This window comes from Phyllostomus hastatus, unplaced genomic scaffold (genome assembly GCF_019186645.2).
Source record: "Phyllostomus hastatus isolate PE091 unplaced genomic scaffold, TTU_PhHast_1.1 phas_contig_254, whole genome shotgun sequence".
Taxonomy (NCBI): domain Eukaryota; kingdom Metazoa; phylum Chordata; class Mammalia; order Chiroptera; family Phyllostomidae; genus Phyllostomus; species Phyllostomus hastatus.
Genome location: NW_025333810.1, coordinates 443,365 through 459,266, shown reverse-complemented (window position 1 = coordinate 459,266; position 15,902 = coordinate 443,365). Strand labels below are relative to the sequence as shown.

Below are 15,902 nucleotides of genomic sequence, written 5' to 3'. Positions count from 1 at the left end.
TTGTGTCTAACACAGACACTGGCATTCGTAGGTGCTTGGCAGCTATGGAGAGCTGGAGAGTCGCTAAGGAAGTAGTGCCTGTGTGGAAACCAGTCCGCCCCTCTGCCTTGCCAAAGCCATCTCCCTCCCTCTGGAACTGAGCTGGAATTAAGATTGGCTTTCAGGATAACAGACATTATGTCAGGCATCAAGAATTTCCTGTGGAATATCTGTGGAAACAAGGGGCTAACTGGCAGCAAAAAAGTTTCTCTTCACTTAAAAAAATTATTTCTGGAAATAAATACCAAACAGGTCTTTTGACAATTACCACTTATACCTTGATTTCCCACTCCTATCAATTAAAAGGAAAGAAAATGCATTACTCCGTTTTTGAGTAATAAAACGGAGGGGGAAAATATGCAGCATAATATTGTAAAAACCATACTTTCGGTTGAGGTGAACTTCCACACAGTGTTGGTGTGAGCGTCTCCGACGTACACAGTCCCGTCTTCAGAGGCAGCAATGTCGTGAGGCATGTCAAAGTGCTGCCCAAATGAGAAGCACAAGTTAGGGGGTGAGCTTACGCTCAGATTCTCCACAAAAGGACAGAGAAACAAAGCAAAGCACTCAACAAAACAATAAGCATATTACTCAAACCAAACCAAACCAAAACAACCAAGAATTCCCATCAAAGCAACTCTGGGCCAAGCAGAGTCACTCATTCATCCTCCGGGCACTGACTCTGCCCCGCACAATCCTGTGTATTGGGAAATGCTAAGAGACACTTACCACTGACTTTCAAATCTTTGAAAAAGTGAACAGGGGGCGGAAGGGGGAGGATTGAATACAAGAGGTGGGGGGTGGGTAGGGCAGGGGAAAGTGATGGGGGAAAAATGGGAAATGGGGACAACTGTAATTGAACAACAATAAAAAAATAAAAAAGTGAACATTTACAAGTACATTATTATTATTTTTATAAGCCTCACCCGAGGATATGTTTGTTAATTGATTTTTAAAGAGAGAGGTTGGGAGAGAGAAACATCTATGTAGGAGACAAACTGATTGGTTGCTTCTTGTACCTGCCCCAACCAGGGTTTGAACCTGCAACCTTTTGGTTTATAGGACAATGTCCAAGTAACTGAGTCACCTGGCCAGGGCAGATTATTTTTTTACAGTACTGATTACTTGGTGTTGCATTGTTATCTATTTATTTATATTTATTTTATGTGTTCATGTGTCTTCTATCTTTTTTAATCACTGTCAAATATGCCTGTTTCAATCTATGCAAGTCAAACTATCATGTGCTACCTTAAAAACTATTTATACATCACTGATAAGAGAAGTCATTTTAAAAATTCAGGGCATTCAGATCGTTTCTGAAATGCATGCCAGGAGATAGGCAACAGTGTGGGGTTTTATACTATGAAGCCCAGTTTACAATATTTTCAGTTAACAAAGGAAACTCATTGAGTGTTACCTCTAAGTACTTCCTCAGCTTTGGTATCTACTTAGATATTTGGTGTTTCTCTATGCCTTTTTTCATGGCATATTTCCATCTCTATCATCACCATCTCAGTCCAAGGACACAGAAGACAGAGAAGCACTTTTTAAAAACCATATTTTCAGATGGATTCAGGGTCACCATGCTAGTTCCTGAAGAGCAGCCTTGAAATGCTGTGCTGCTGCCATTGCCATCTGTCTGCTGAACCTGCAAAGGTGCCACGTGTCTGCCACTTTGCAGGACGTGGATGACACTTTTATCTTTGGGGCCAGCAGGCCTATCTGAGGACATGGTCCTCAACAATTGACTAGTGACTACGAACAGGAGCATTATCCTGACTGGCTTATCAACCAGCATCTGCCCACTGTGGTTTGTTGAGTACAAAGGACGCTAATGAGACAAACTGCAGTGCTTAGCTCACTTTAGGAGGGGCAGAATACAGGCTTTGGAGATACTACTCTGCTTTAAAAATCAGCAACAATTTGTCATGATGTAAAGACAAATGAGACAGCAGCGCCAAGGAGGCTCATTCCTTCATACTATCAAATGAGCTGTGACAAATGTGCACGAGAAGGACAGAGAGCCAGAAATCAAAATGTTGCCTTGCTGAAATCTTGTGAGCCTGTCATTTAATGTTCATTTTTACTTTGGGTTCAGTTAATGGGTGGCAACTGGCTTGCAAATTATAGGCAGTTCCTCTTCCATATCAAAAGACGTTCTTAAAAACTGCTTTGCAAAATATATGATTGTAAATTGTTTCACAGTTTCCAATAGGAAAAATATTATAATAGGTATAGAGAATAAAGGTGAGGGGGACTGTGTGAACTGTTGATCAGCAAATTGCAGTGTGTCAATGTTGTAGCCTTGTAGTTCAAGGCTACAACAGCAATAGCCTCTGTCTGTGATTCTTAAACTGGTACAGAAAGACAAGGGCTCTGTTCTTTGGGGCCATTAGCAGGGCTCAGTGGAGGCTTAGTGGATGGGACTTTGGGCCCTCTAATACTAGTACAATCAGAAGCACTCTGTGGTAATCTTTTTAATGAACTAACTAGTCTGCTGCTCTGTGTCACTTGAAAAAAAAATATGTTGTAAGTTTTAGGATTTCAGAGTTGAATGGATAAAAGATCTACTGATACAGGCTTTGTAAACTCTTCCTTTGAGATACTCCTCCCTAGTAAAATAAAATAGATGAGAGAAAAGAACGATGGTATCCTCCTTAGCCATCAGGTGATGCAGCACAGGGAAACCTGCCCTCAAAATCTGTTGTTTTGGTTTCAAAATTCATAAGGAATTTGTGTTCTCTATATCATAACTTCTTTGCTAGAACATAAAACAATGCTGAAACTTACTTAATATTAAGTAAAATAGTTCTCTAAGAGGCAGCAGCAAGTTTATATTGTGGTTGAGAATATCCCTTGGTAAACCTAGGTCATGCAGACCTAGGTTTGAGATCCAGGTGTGCTACTTACTGTGTAGCTTTGAGTAAGTACTTTAACTTATGTGAACCTTTCTGCTCAAATATTGGTAAACATTGTAATTTTTAATCTCTATCATTAAACTTGGAGAAATAGCATAAATCCGGGCCTACTTGGAGTATTGTTGCCGTTGCTGTTTTGTATGGAGGGTTAGGGATCATTTCCCTCCTTTTCCACACGAGCTGCTGTGCAGAAGAGAGAAGACAAAACAATGGCAGCCCGAGGCTGTGTGTGAACGAGATGATAAAGACCATAAGTCTTTCCTGTGATTGGGAGTGGGGGGAATTAAGGGAGGAACTATGTGCCTTTGCCCTCATAGCTTTTTGACAGCATTTGCTAGAACCATCTTCTTTATTGTCCGACTGTCTCAGCTTCCCTGCATAGATATAAAGATGAAGACCATACATTCAAGATAAAACCGTGTCTAAAGAATGTAATAATAGAAGAGGGAGAATTGAAGTACATGAGGAGACAAGTAGTGGACAGGCACAAACAGAGGCTCACACACATTATGTAAAGCTTGAAAGAAGAATATCTTCTCATATTGGAGTCGATGCACCTTATTATTTCTGTCACCCACATTTAATCTTTGTGATGATAATCTAATTAAATGAAAATTATGAGAGATTTGTGAACTGATTTCAGTTTACTGAGTGAACACAGAACAAATTTCTATGTTCTGGTGTAATACCAAGTCTTGTTTATTGAGGGGAAAAAGCAAATTTCACCTTGGAGTTGTAATCTTTTCAAGCTTGCTGTATTAATCCGTATACTGTGACTCATTCACCAATGAATGTCTAACGAATGCTGATGTTTAGGCCCAATGCTTTCTGAAATTTAAATTCAGGGGCATTCACATTTTTGAAAGTAAGGCTCATTTAGAATTTAGCCTCTTGTTTAGCAGTTAGTTTTGGTTTCTAGATGCATATTTAAATTAAGACTTAATATCCTGGTCGATACAGTACATTATCATCAAAGAAAAATCAAGGCAGACTAATACAAAGTGAAGGCCTGAAATAAAGTTAAACTTCTCACTTTATCAATAGATAAGAGAAAGCTCAAAGTGGCAAAACAATGATTGGATAATCAATAGGGACCCGAAACACCGATGAAGTAAAATAAGTTCCCAATGTCATTTTCCTTCTGAAGGGCTACTGTGATTTGATATTTGATTGCTTTTTGCTTTTCAGGTTAAATACTTCTGTGAAAAACTCTCATTTCTTATATATGAATAGAAGCCCAAACAGGGAACTTGTACTGGAATCTGAAGTTCCGATTCTGTTTGCTTCCAATCAGGTTCTATAACTCTCACTGAAACTGCTCTCGAGGGGGAGGCCCCGCCCTGTGTTCACACACACTCAGGCAGTGTGTGTGAACATCCTGACCATTCTGGGGATCACAGTGCAGAGGAAGTGAACTGAGGAGACACAGGGCTGGGGCACACTGGGCCCGTACTCACACTTGTAAAGGGCACTGTTAGAGTAAACAGCGGCGATCCATGTGTGAAGCCAAAACTAGCCTTTCCTCTCCTACCTAGGCCATACGAGACTTGAATAAATTCCAGGAAGTGCTATTTTTAAGACTTGTTGCTCGGTGTAGTCATGGTATTAAAAAAGCAAACAAGAGTTCTGTTGGATCTAAGAGAACTGTAAAAGTACAGTTTAACATATTGTGTTATCTTCTCTACTAGGATGACACCGGAAAAGACTCATTTTTTTGGTATTCTAACTACAGTGAATTTAAAACTGCCACTGTATGCGAAGTCTACTACTAAGAACATTAGAAATGTGTTCAGTGTTAATTTGCATCTGAAGAAATTGACTGGAACACAGAAGAACATTTATTCAAATAAACATTGTAATAGAACATGCCCACCAACCTACCTAGGAAATTGTTCACATGTCCTTAAAGTTTTTAAAAGATTATACAAGTACAAGTTGAATGCCAATGTTTGCTTTTTTTACTCTCATGAAAATGGATATCTAGGCATTGTATGATATGTGAATACCTTGCGCACTGGCTTGAAGATGTCTATAATTTCCCCACTGGAAAAGTTCATCACAAATCCTTGTACAGGTTCTTGGTCCCCAAAGTAAGGTTTCCCATTCACCGCAAACAGCAAACCTGTGACAAGATATTCAGTTAACCTTTTTAAAAAATATGGATAAGACTAGACTTAAAATGTATGCATTTACATTTACACAAACAATAATAATAATACAAAAATAATAATCAGATCCCTACAATTGGCAACCAAAGTAGAAAATAAAACACTTAGCAAATGTCTCCTTCTGAGTAACAAGATGAGGGGCAAACAGGTTAGGAAACTGGCCTCCTTGTCATAGGAAAACCAGAAAATGCTGGGCCTGTTCCACTAAGGAAGTCACTAGAAATGAGGAATACAGAAATACGCACAGAGACACAGATGTAGATGTAGATGAGGATGCAGAAGTGGATGGTATAGGTCTGGCACTAGCAATAGATATCGGTAGAGGTATAGACACATGCAGGTATCACAGACATCTTAAAAAGGTATTGGGAAAACCAAGTTATTCAAACAAATCACTTTGGAATATCAGATCTTAAAAAAATAATGTACGATGTGTTATAGTTAAGAGAAGAATTAGAGGAAACTATGCTAAGAAAGTAAGTTATAGTATAGGTAGAAGAATGATCTGATTTTAAAAAACTTAGGCTTGAAAATGTGAGACATATTTCATGTTAACAAAGATGCATTTTTTGGTAATTAAAAAATTAGACCATCTTTTATTTATTCAGTGAATATGCTTTTTAGGAAAATTATATTTCTCACTAAAGTAGTATTTGTCAAAAATAATAAAAATGGTGATGTTTTGGTTAAATAAGCACTTCAGATAATTATTACATTTTCAAAGAATTAAAACACAAAATATATACGATACTAAATCACTATTGAAGATACTTTTATCTTTCTTTGAAGATTTCAGAATAGGGTTTTTTAGCATTTCACAGTAAAAATATCAACACTGTCAACATCAGTTACTGTTGTGCAATATTGTAGAGAGAACAGCAATTACAATACACAGCATATTCTGCTGAGATTCTATTTTTAATCAGATTTCATCTTCTGATGTTTTTCTCTTTATATTTGATTTGGTTTTTAAAAAAGATTTTATTTTATTATTTATTTTTAGGGAGAAGGAAAAAGAGGAAGAAAGAGAGGCAGAGAAACATCGATGTACAAGAGAAAGAAATCAGCTGCCCCTCACACACTCTCATCCAGGGACCTCACCTGCAACCCAGGCATGTGCCCTGACAGGGAATAGAACTGGTGACCTTTCCGTTCACAGGCTGGTACTCAGTCCACTGAGCCACACCAGCTAGCGCTGGTTTGCTTTATTCATTATGATCTTGATTACCTTCTTTATTAGGTCAATGATTTTGCCAAATTTATTCTTTAAATATGAGGTAAATATCAAAATGAGACTATCTCTTTTAAGGATGTTAGTGAGAATCTTTTATCACTTTTTTACTGTTTGTTCCTTGAGGAAGCCAAATTTGCTCCTTAACCAGGCACCTGAGTCCCTTTATTCCATGTCCTAAATAAATTAGAGGATGCTCAGTAAGATAGTAGCCATGTGCAACTTTGAAAGTATAAGAAATGTAAATATTATAGTAATGTCTATAAAGAGTCAGTGCTCCTTCAAATATAGATATAGATATATTTAATAAAATTCATTGAAAAAGTTATATATAGTTTTTAGAAGTTAAAGATATTTTTTTCAGTATTCATTATTTAAAAAATATTATGCTAAGTTATTTTGCAATGCAAATTAAATAGATCTTATTTTATGAATTTGGATTATTTTTGTTTTTTTTCCAGTCAAGGCAATCTATTTTAAAATAAGAAAAATATTTCAGACTTTATTGGTCATTCCTCCTGGTATTTAGACATAAGCCTCACTTATTTTATATACTTACCTTTAAAAAATGGCCATGCCTTCTTAAAAAAATGTCAAGCAGAGGTATTTTGAATACTGATTTCATCAGGCATACACCATCTGTTGATGATGTGTGAAGCCATAATATTAATCAGTTACTAACTAGAGCAGATTGTCATAATTAAGGAAAAATAAAAATCAATGTTTGGGAAAATTTTTTTAACTCATTGAAAACAGTTGTTAAATCTTTGAATTCTTCATTATTTCCACATAAACAACAGTAATTCTTCAGCTGAAACAGATTTACAATGCACTAACAGTTTTAAACTTATTTTAAGATCGGATAAATAAGGCACCTTCAATCCCTATTTATACAGAAAAAAATTATAAAAAGGGCACATTAGGACAAATAATTTTTAATGACAGAGATAATATGACAAAACACACAAAAATAAATTAAGATGAAACACCTGGTATATATGAAATTGCAAATACATTTCTTCCAAATGATGCATGCTTAATCTCTCGCACAAATTCCTTGGTGTCAGTGTTAAAACACTGGATCCGCCCGTTCTCCCTGTCAGCCACACATAACTGACCCAAATGAGGCACCAGGGCCAAGCTATGGGGAACACTGAACTGGCCTGGTGCAGGATTGCTCCCTGAAGACTCTGCAAAACAAAGAGAAACTTCAGATAGACAATCTGTAGTATCACCCAAGTCTGACTTCACAGCTTTCTTTTCCAGATTCATGACAGTAAACCATTACATATCTGAACCAGGGGAAAAATAACCTAAAGCAGTTTATAAGTTTATTGATATCTCTTAACCACAAACACATTACATATTTACTTTCTATTTGGACAAAATTTCAGGCTATAAGTTTTTTATTAAATGTGTGTGTGTGTGTGTGTGTGTGTGTGTGTGTGTGTGAATAAGACAACAGGGCAAAAATAGAGGCTCTGTTTTCCCCACTACAGGGGACAATTACAGTACATCCTCTGTGATGTGAGGGGTACTAATCTCCTGTCCCTAGTGATATTGGCTAAGAATTATAATTGGAGTGTTATTGAGTACCTTCTCCCCACTGTGTGATGAACTGTCCACTTGGTGAAAACTGCACAATCCGACTGTTGCAGTAACCATCTGATACATAGATGGTTCCAGTGTCTGGATCCACAGCCACATCGGTGGGTTGACAGAAGTGATTCTGGTCACTGCCTGGTTGCATGCTCCTTCCCAGGGTTAACAAAGGGCCTTCTTTACTGTTTGGATCCAGTTTGAACACCTTTTTCAAAAGGAACAAAAGACTTACTTGCTTGGTTATTATTGGCACACACCCAACATGACCAAGAACACTTGCACAGGCAATTAGAGTGTAAGCTTCCAGAGACTTATTTAAAAGAAGATACTCTTCTTTTAGAACTGGAAAACATCTGGTCTGGTCCTTTCATTTGATAAATAAGGGCTACAGAGGTTAACTGATTTACTCAAGGTCATCCAGGTGATTAATGGTGAATGAAGACTAAGACATGGATGTCCTGTTCCATCCACACCTGTACTTCCTTGCCTTTCCTTAGCTGACAGCACGATGCTCGCCAGATAATACGTGAGCACTAAATGTTTACTGAGATGATGTTTGTAGCTATGTCTTCTGAGTTCTAGCTTTTCTGCCCCCAGTTTTCCTAGTTCTTTGCCACCTACTCTTAAAGCAGGTATCAAATGTGAGCTTTGCTTTGAAGAAAGACCTTATGACTCTTCTGTGATTGAAATACAGCTCCATTTAAAAAGGACAACAATTTGATGTTTTATACATAAACATGTATGTACTGGAGACCTTGCCTTCAATTTACTGAAGATCAAACAAAGAAAACATAAAACATAAGTGATGAAATAGAACTAAGACCTGAGACAGAGAAAAGCAAACATGGAAAGCAAAGGAGTCTGGCCTTAAGGTTCCTGCAAATTCAAAGAAGAAAGGTGACTCGATCACTTACACATGAACTTATCAAAGCACTGAGTTCTAAAGAGAAATATTTGAGATGTGGCTGTTCTTTTTTCTTGTTATAAACTTACTGGGTCACAGAAAAAAAGACCCAGATAATGCCAGATCACTTTGAAAGCACACTTCATTAACTTTGAAATATTTGAATAACTGCTACATGGAAGATTACCTGATGCAGAGCCACGTCTGTGACCCAGTAATTTCCATCTTTGTCTATAGTCAGGCCATGTGGCAAGTAAAATCTGCAAAATAAAAATAATTGTCAATAAAAATTGATAAATTTATACCTGCATTACTATAGAAAAGACCAAAATGAACTGTTAAATGAAAATACTTGTTACAAAAAAAGACTTCCTTGCGACAAACATTAATCAGTATTTAATCATTTAAAAATCTATATATGAAGCCTACATATAAATTACAAATATTTATTATAAGGTATAGTACATGAAACAACACAAATAATATCAATTCAAAACCAGGTTCTAAGATCATAAATATTAACATCTGAAAAATGTGTATAAACACAGTTGTCTAGAGAAATATAAATGGATTTATATAGTTTGAATCATTTAAATATACTGTAAGGTAATGTAACTCTGTATTAATGTAAAACATCAAATATATGACTTGAAGCTGTAAGAGTGCCTATTAAAGACAGTAAAACCCAACAAAAACAACTCTCAGCAGACAGGGGCTGTGCTCCTCTCAGCTACACGAAGTGCTGTGCTGGGTAATCACTAGAGAAGGTTAATCTATTTAATGAATCAATTGGGATGATCTGGGTAAGAGAACTGTAACTAATGTAGACAGAAGCTCACAGACTTAAGGAACTTGGATAGAATTAACAAACACATGGACAATATCTTGATGTGGTTGTGGTCAAAAGATATCTGACAGTCTCCAAGCTCTGTTTGTCATTAGCATCATGCTGGCATGAAAGTTTTTTTTTTTCTCCCAAGAGTGAAGGCTGTGATCTTGATTAATTGAACTAGATCTCTGTTTTGGTGACTGCATGTGAGAGTTATGATATCCTTTTGATATAGACACCCCACTGTTGGCCAACTTGATTTAGCAGCCATTGCTCCCTTCCTGGAATGAGAGTGCTTCTGATTAATGGGTTGAGCACCAAAGAGACGGGTTCAAGCATACTGAGTAGTGGAGCTGGTATTAGAATTTGGCCCCTGACTCCCTATCTCAGAATCCTATAAAAAAATCTATTACCATCTCCACAGCAGCTATATTCACAGTAGATGCTCCCTGCCTTCCAAAGAAGCTGGCTTTCTTTGTGCCTAAGCAAAGAGAGTAGGGTATAGTTCCTGAAGATGCCCGGTTAAAATGGCTGAGGGCTCTCTGTAAACAGGTGTCCCTTTCTAGATACTGTGCCCTGTTCAGTGAGTGTCAGCCAACTTTTTTCTTGGCTGCCAAATACCATCTAGGAATAATACCAAATAATGAGTGGCTTTCAAAGCCAAATTACCTATGCATGCTAAGGAAAGATAAAAAGGACATTTGTTCATTCTTCACTTTGAGATGGAACAATAAAGCCTTTTTTCTTAACAGTGATTACTTGATGAATTTGCTTATATAGCTTTTTTTGCTGAAGACTTTGTTTTTCAATCTTCAGATCTAGCTGACCACAACCCACTTCACTGGCTTTGTGTATCCATGGCTCTCTCAAGCATGACTACCTGTCAGAATCTCATGCGGAGCTTTAAAAGTATTCTGGTGCCTGGGCCTCGTCCTAGACTAAATGTGAATCTAATTTTTCTGAGGCTGCCAGGTAATTTTAATATTCAGCCATAGTTTAGAACTGCTTACCTAGAAAATGAAAGAGGAGATGGCCCAATTAGTCTCTTGCCTTCTTAAGCTATGCTTTCTCACCACTGCTATACAACACACTGTACCTGAGACCTGACCCAATGATACACTTTATGCCCAAAGCTATATGTAGTACATGCCTTAATAACAACATTTAAGTAACTCACAGATTTTTCCCCCTGGACTGGAGTACTGTAGCATTATTTGGATCTATGACAAGAATAGTGTCTTCTTCAATTGGCCCAAGTCCTCTTTGCTGGTAAACAAACTTGCTGTCAAAAGAACTAAAAAATGCATTAGAATAAAAAATAAATAAATCAAGTCAATGAACTTAATAAATGCATACTATTTACTTGAGATTCTTTAAAAAAATTATTGATTGATTTGAGAGGGAGAGAGAGAGAGAGACATTGAGCTTTTGCTCCACTCATTCATGCACTCACACTGGTTGATTCTTGTATGTGCCCTGACAGGGTATTGAACCCACAACCTTGTGTATTGGGATGATACTCTAGCCAACTGAGCTACCTGGCCAGGACTATTTATTTGAAATTCTAAATACAGAGTAAAGAGAAGAATTCAGATGTATTTTCTAAAACAGCAAATGTGTATTGTCTATCTTCAAGGTAATTTCTAAAGCCTGTGTGAATTTTCCCAAGCACAGAGCTAAGCAGCTCATCGCCATTCCCCTCTGGATGTTATTTTAATTTCCTTGATTGTACCTAGAATGTAGACAATAATATTCTATGTAATCAATGACAAATCTTTCTCTGATGTAAGACCTGAGAAAAACAATAAAAGCCTGCCTAGGCAAGGGTTGGGGCACTCTCCCCTTGAGAGAGTAGTCGTGCCGTCCTCTTTTTCTCCACAGGATCGCTGTCACCTGTGCATTTATTTTCTCTTTCAGCCACAACAGGCGGAATCTGCTGGCAGGAGTCCACCACAGTATTTGACTTCATTCTCTGTCCTTGATGTTTCAGTATTTTGGATTACATACACACAATTCGTCTGCAGGACTGTGCTGCTCAGAAAGGTCGGTGGAGCAGCAGCATGGGGATGTCCGGAGATGCATGGTCTCAGATCCAACTGCACCGGAATCTGTAGTTTCACAAGATCCCCAGGTGACTCATACTCACGAGAGTTTGAAGAACACTACCTAAAACTCTTAAAGTAACTAATATCTTTAAAAACGTTCTCAAAATATTTTAATAGCTATTTTCTTTCAAACTACAAAAGAAAGCATAACTTACTTTAACTTTCTCTGTAATGATAAGGAAAGGGTAAATGATAGCAGGAAGGGTAGTAACAAAAAATGTGTTACTATTGTACTAGCCATAGGTGCAATATACAAGTCATAGTACAAATATATAGAACAGAATGTCCAGAATTTTTAAAAAATATAAAACACAATTGATTCTTGAAACAAAAAGGTACCCAGAAACACAAAACTTTTTCCAAATAACAGCTTTCCTGTAAGTACAAAATAAACTATGCACTAATTAATGAAAGATTGAAACAAATGGGACAATTTCTGGTCTTAAACTCTATACCTTCTGGGTCATTATAAAATATTATGAACATATATGAGGTCGGTCTAGAAAAAGTCTAGCCACTGTTAATATAATGAGAATGGTTTGTGTGGCATCAACATAACCTGGTTGATGGAGAGTGGACTGGTATGCTCATGTATGAATAATGACAACTTCACTGTACTAGTCAGGGGGAGAAGTAGATGATGTTGAGTGAGCATGTGTACTGTGTGGCCATTGCATTCACAATGACTGAGTGAGTAGAGCAATGAATCTGCATCAAAGTTTACATTAAACTTGAACATTCTTTTGCAGAAACTGTTCAGGTGATTCAGAAGGCAATAGCTTTGGGCAACTGGTGACTGGCAGCTTCATCATGACAACATGTCCACGCATACCTCACAGCTCATGTAGAGTTTTCTGGCAAAACATCAATCAAATCACCCAGGTGACTCAGCCCCCTTACAGCTCAGATTTGGTGCCCTGTGAGTTTTTACTTTTCCCAAAACTAAAATCACCTTAGAAAGGGAAGAGATTTAAGACCATCAATGAGCTTCAGGAAAATATCATGGTGATTGGAAGAACTGTGTGAGGACGCAAGGTGCCTACTTTGAAGGGGACTGAGGTATCATTGTCCTATGTACAATGTTTCTTATATTTTGTATCTTGTTCAATAAAGGTCTCCTTTTCCTATGATGTGGTTGGATACTTTCTGAACAGACCTCATATATTTATATCTATTTTTTTGCATTTATGTTTCTATCTGCATTGTTAGTTTATTGATATCTTTCCTTAAGCTGACAATCATCACAGATGTTGTACAATTCCTGTTTGGGAAATTATTTGGGATAAAGGACAAAGATAAACTCTTCTAATATAAGCTTATATAACAGTGGTAAATATACTAAGTACCAAGAGGCCAACTTACATTTTCAAACACAAAGAATTGGATGAGACACAGTTAAGACGTGTGTCTGTGTGTATAAAAAATATGTATACTTTGCCAGATGAAAGTCAATGGATCATCAATTAATATTTCTGTAATATAAAATTTCTTTTATAGAATCGGGGGGGGGGGTTTAAAAAAATACCATTACAGTTTTGTAGTAAGCAATTGTATAAGCAGAGTAACATTAAATATTTATGGAGAAACATTTATAATTTGGAAAGCCAACAGATTGCTCGAGTTTGTCATACACCTATTGCTTAGTCAGTTGATGTTTTATGGAACTTATGTAAAGTCCCATTAGAACAAAACTTTCAAAATACATTCTCTTGCCATTAAAAATAAACATCAAACAATTATTTGGGCTTCTTGACTGTTATAGTCTTTTGGGTATATTTTTCCTGAAAGATAAAAATAAGTCCCTGAGGTAGTTCTTATTAATGACCCATTCAATTGAACATGAGATATTGATTCAGTGTTGTCAACCTAAAACTGAAGCAATACTGTTTACATAAGCTATTATGTGCAGTTAAAACCACACATCAGCATCTACAAAAAACATACATGAGTTTATGTAATGGAAGTAACATCATTAACAAACCAGATTTTATAAGATATTCATGGAATCATTATTACATTGAAATGTGAAATTTTATTAGATAGAATCAATGTAAGAGCATACTCGGTGTCACTAAATCAGGGGAGACAGGTAAAGAGCAAATATGAAGTCACTCTTTGTTACTATTGTGAAACAACAGTTTTTTTTTCTGAGACTATTTTCAATATGACTTTTTGTACTAAAAGTGTTGTAATTAATATTCTAGAAAACAAAGGTACCAGATTCAATCATTAATGAGGCTGTCTTCCCAACTTGACTGTGATATTGGATGATGTAAGTTCAGCACATGAGACTTATAGTATGCTTTAATTTTCACATTCATGTGTAATTAGAGGAAGTCTCTCTTTTATGGTATCACCCCTTTTATTTCCTCATTATTTAGAAACATTTCAATGCCTTGTAATGGCACAACGACAATCTAAATTATATGAGAATTATGAAGTCTGTCCAGAAAGTATCCAACCACATCATATGAAAAATAGAGACATTTTTCTTGAAGAAGATACAAGATACCAGAAACATGGTACATAGGACAATGATGCCTCAGTCCCCTTCAAAGTAGGCACTCTGGGACCTCACATAGTTCTCTCATCTTTGTCGATTGCAGCCTGTACACGTTCAACATTCTCAGGTGCTCTACTTGTTGCAGGACTTCCAGAATGTGGATCACTTTGGACAGATTCTTGACCATCTTTGAAATATTAGTGCCACACTTTTATTTGTGCTGCACTCATTGCATTGTCCCTGAAAGCCTTCTGAATCATCTAAATAGTTTCTGCAGAGGAATGTTCAAGCTTAATGCAAAATTTATTGCAGATTCATTGCTCTACTTTCTCAGTCATTTTGAATGTGATAGCCACACAGTACACATGCTCATTCAATGGTATCTACCACCCCCACTGACTAGTTCAGTGAAGTTGTCATTGTTCATGCATGTGTATTCTAGTCCACTCTCCTTGGCTGCCAGGTTACATTGATGTCATACAAACCATTCTTGTTATGTTATCAATGGCTGGATTTTTTCCAGACAGACTTCATATGTTTTCCCTGAATGTAAGAAATTAATCTGTTTTTCCTTTTGCTTAAATGGACAATTTAAGATAATTGTAGATTCACCTTTTACAAACTAATACAGAGCAATTCCTTGGACAGTTTTTCCTAACGTTTTTGTTTTTATTCTTGCAATTTATTTGTTTGGGCATAAAAAATACTAGTACATTACTTCTCTACCCTGCCCCCACCTAAGAGTTAGTAATATGGAAAGTTGCCCTATCTTTATAATCCAGTGCTACCTACTGCAGAGGTAGACAGTGTTCTGCCCCCTATTGACAGCTAACAACAGTGGCAGTCCAATTGTAAATCCTGATAACACTGGAGCACATCAGGATACCTAATTTTGCATCACCTCTCATTTGAAAAATGAGAAACCCAACAAGAAGCCTGATATATTTACTTGTTCATGATTCCCTCAAGAAATGGGTTGCACTAATTCTGGAACATAATTGTCCCTTTGGTCTGTCTTGTCATTCACTTAAATATTTACTATCAGTCCAAAATCTCTGGTCCCATGGTCCCACTATTTTAGGAAATAACACTCCTATAACTTATAGATGGGAAGAAAGTAGAAAGAAGAACCCCTCTCCCAAGAGCATATTCTGAACTCATAACTTAAAGCATGTCTTTTTATAGCTCCAGCTTATTTCTCAGGAAATCAAATATTTCAAAATGTAAACACTAAGTCATTGGCAGCCATCTAAGCTGAGTCAAGAACCTGAAATATTGAACTTGACTTCCAGAAAAACAAGCTAGGGTAAGGAAGAAATATAAATAACCCAGGCCCAAAGTCCTTATGTCAGTCAGATTGAAGGAAAATGTAGTAGTCAATAAGAAGGTAAGTGAAAAACATCCTTTACCAATGATATTATTGTACACTGCCCACAAATGTAGGGAAAAATGTATCAAGTAGTTAATGCTTTGTGGTCACAAACACAGTTTGTGTATGGGCACTGATCCTCATAATCTAGAAATATCACATTTCTAGTGGTGCTAATAGCAAAATTAATTAACATGAGGATCATCCCTTTTCATCCCCTAATATTCACTTTTT

General features: G+C 36.8%; 1 protein-coding gene across 12 annotated transcripts in view; it reads right to left on the bottom strand.

Moving 5' to 3' along the window:
- Positions 1 to 15,902, bottom strand: part of PAM (peptidylglycine alpha-amidating monooxygenase) — a 278,027-nt gene that overhangs the window by 12,090 nt on the left and 250,035 nt on the right. For all 12 annotated transcript variants that reach the window (XM_045837893.1, XM_045837894.1, XM_045837890.1 and 9 more), the window contains 6 exons: positions 10,869 to 10,985; positions 9,050 to 9,122; positions 7,953 to 8,163; positions 7,346 to 7,546; positions 4,964 to 5,079; positions 425 to 524 (listed from right to left, as the gene is read on the bottom strand). In XM_045837893.1, the coding sequence (XP_045693849.1) occupies positions 425 to 524; positions 4,964 to 5,079; positions 7,346 to 7,546; positions 7,953 to 8,163; positions 9,050 to 9,122; positions 10,869 to 10,985 (818 nt within the window). The remainder of the gene's footprint in view (positions 1 to 424; positions 525 to 4,963; positions 5,080 to 7,345; positions 7,547 to 7,952; positions 8,164 to 9,049; positions 9,123 to 10,868; positions 10,986 to 15,902) is intronic.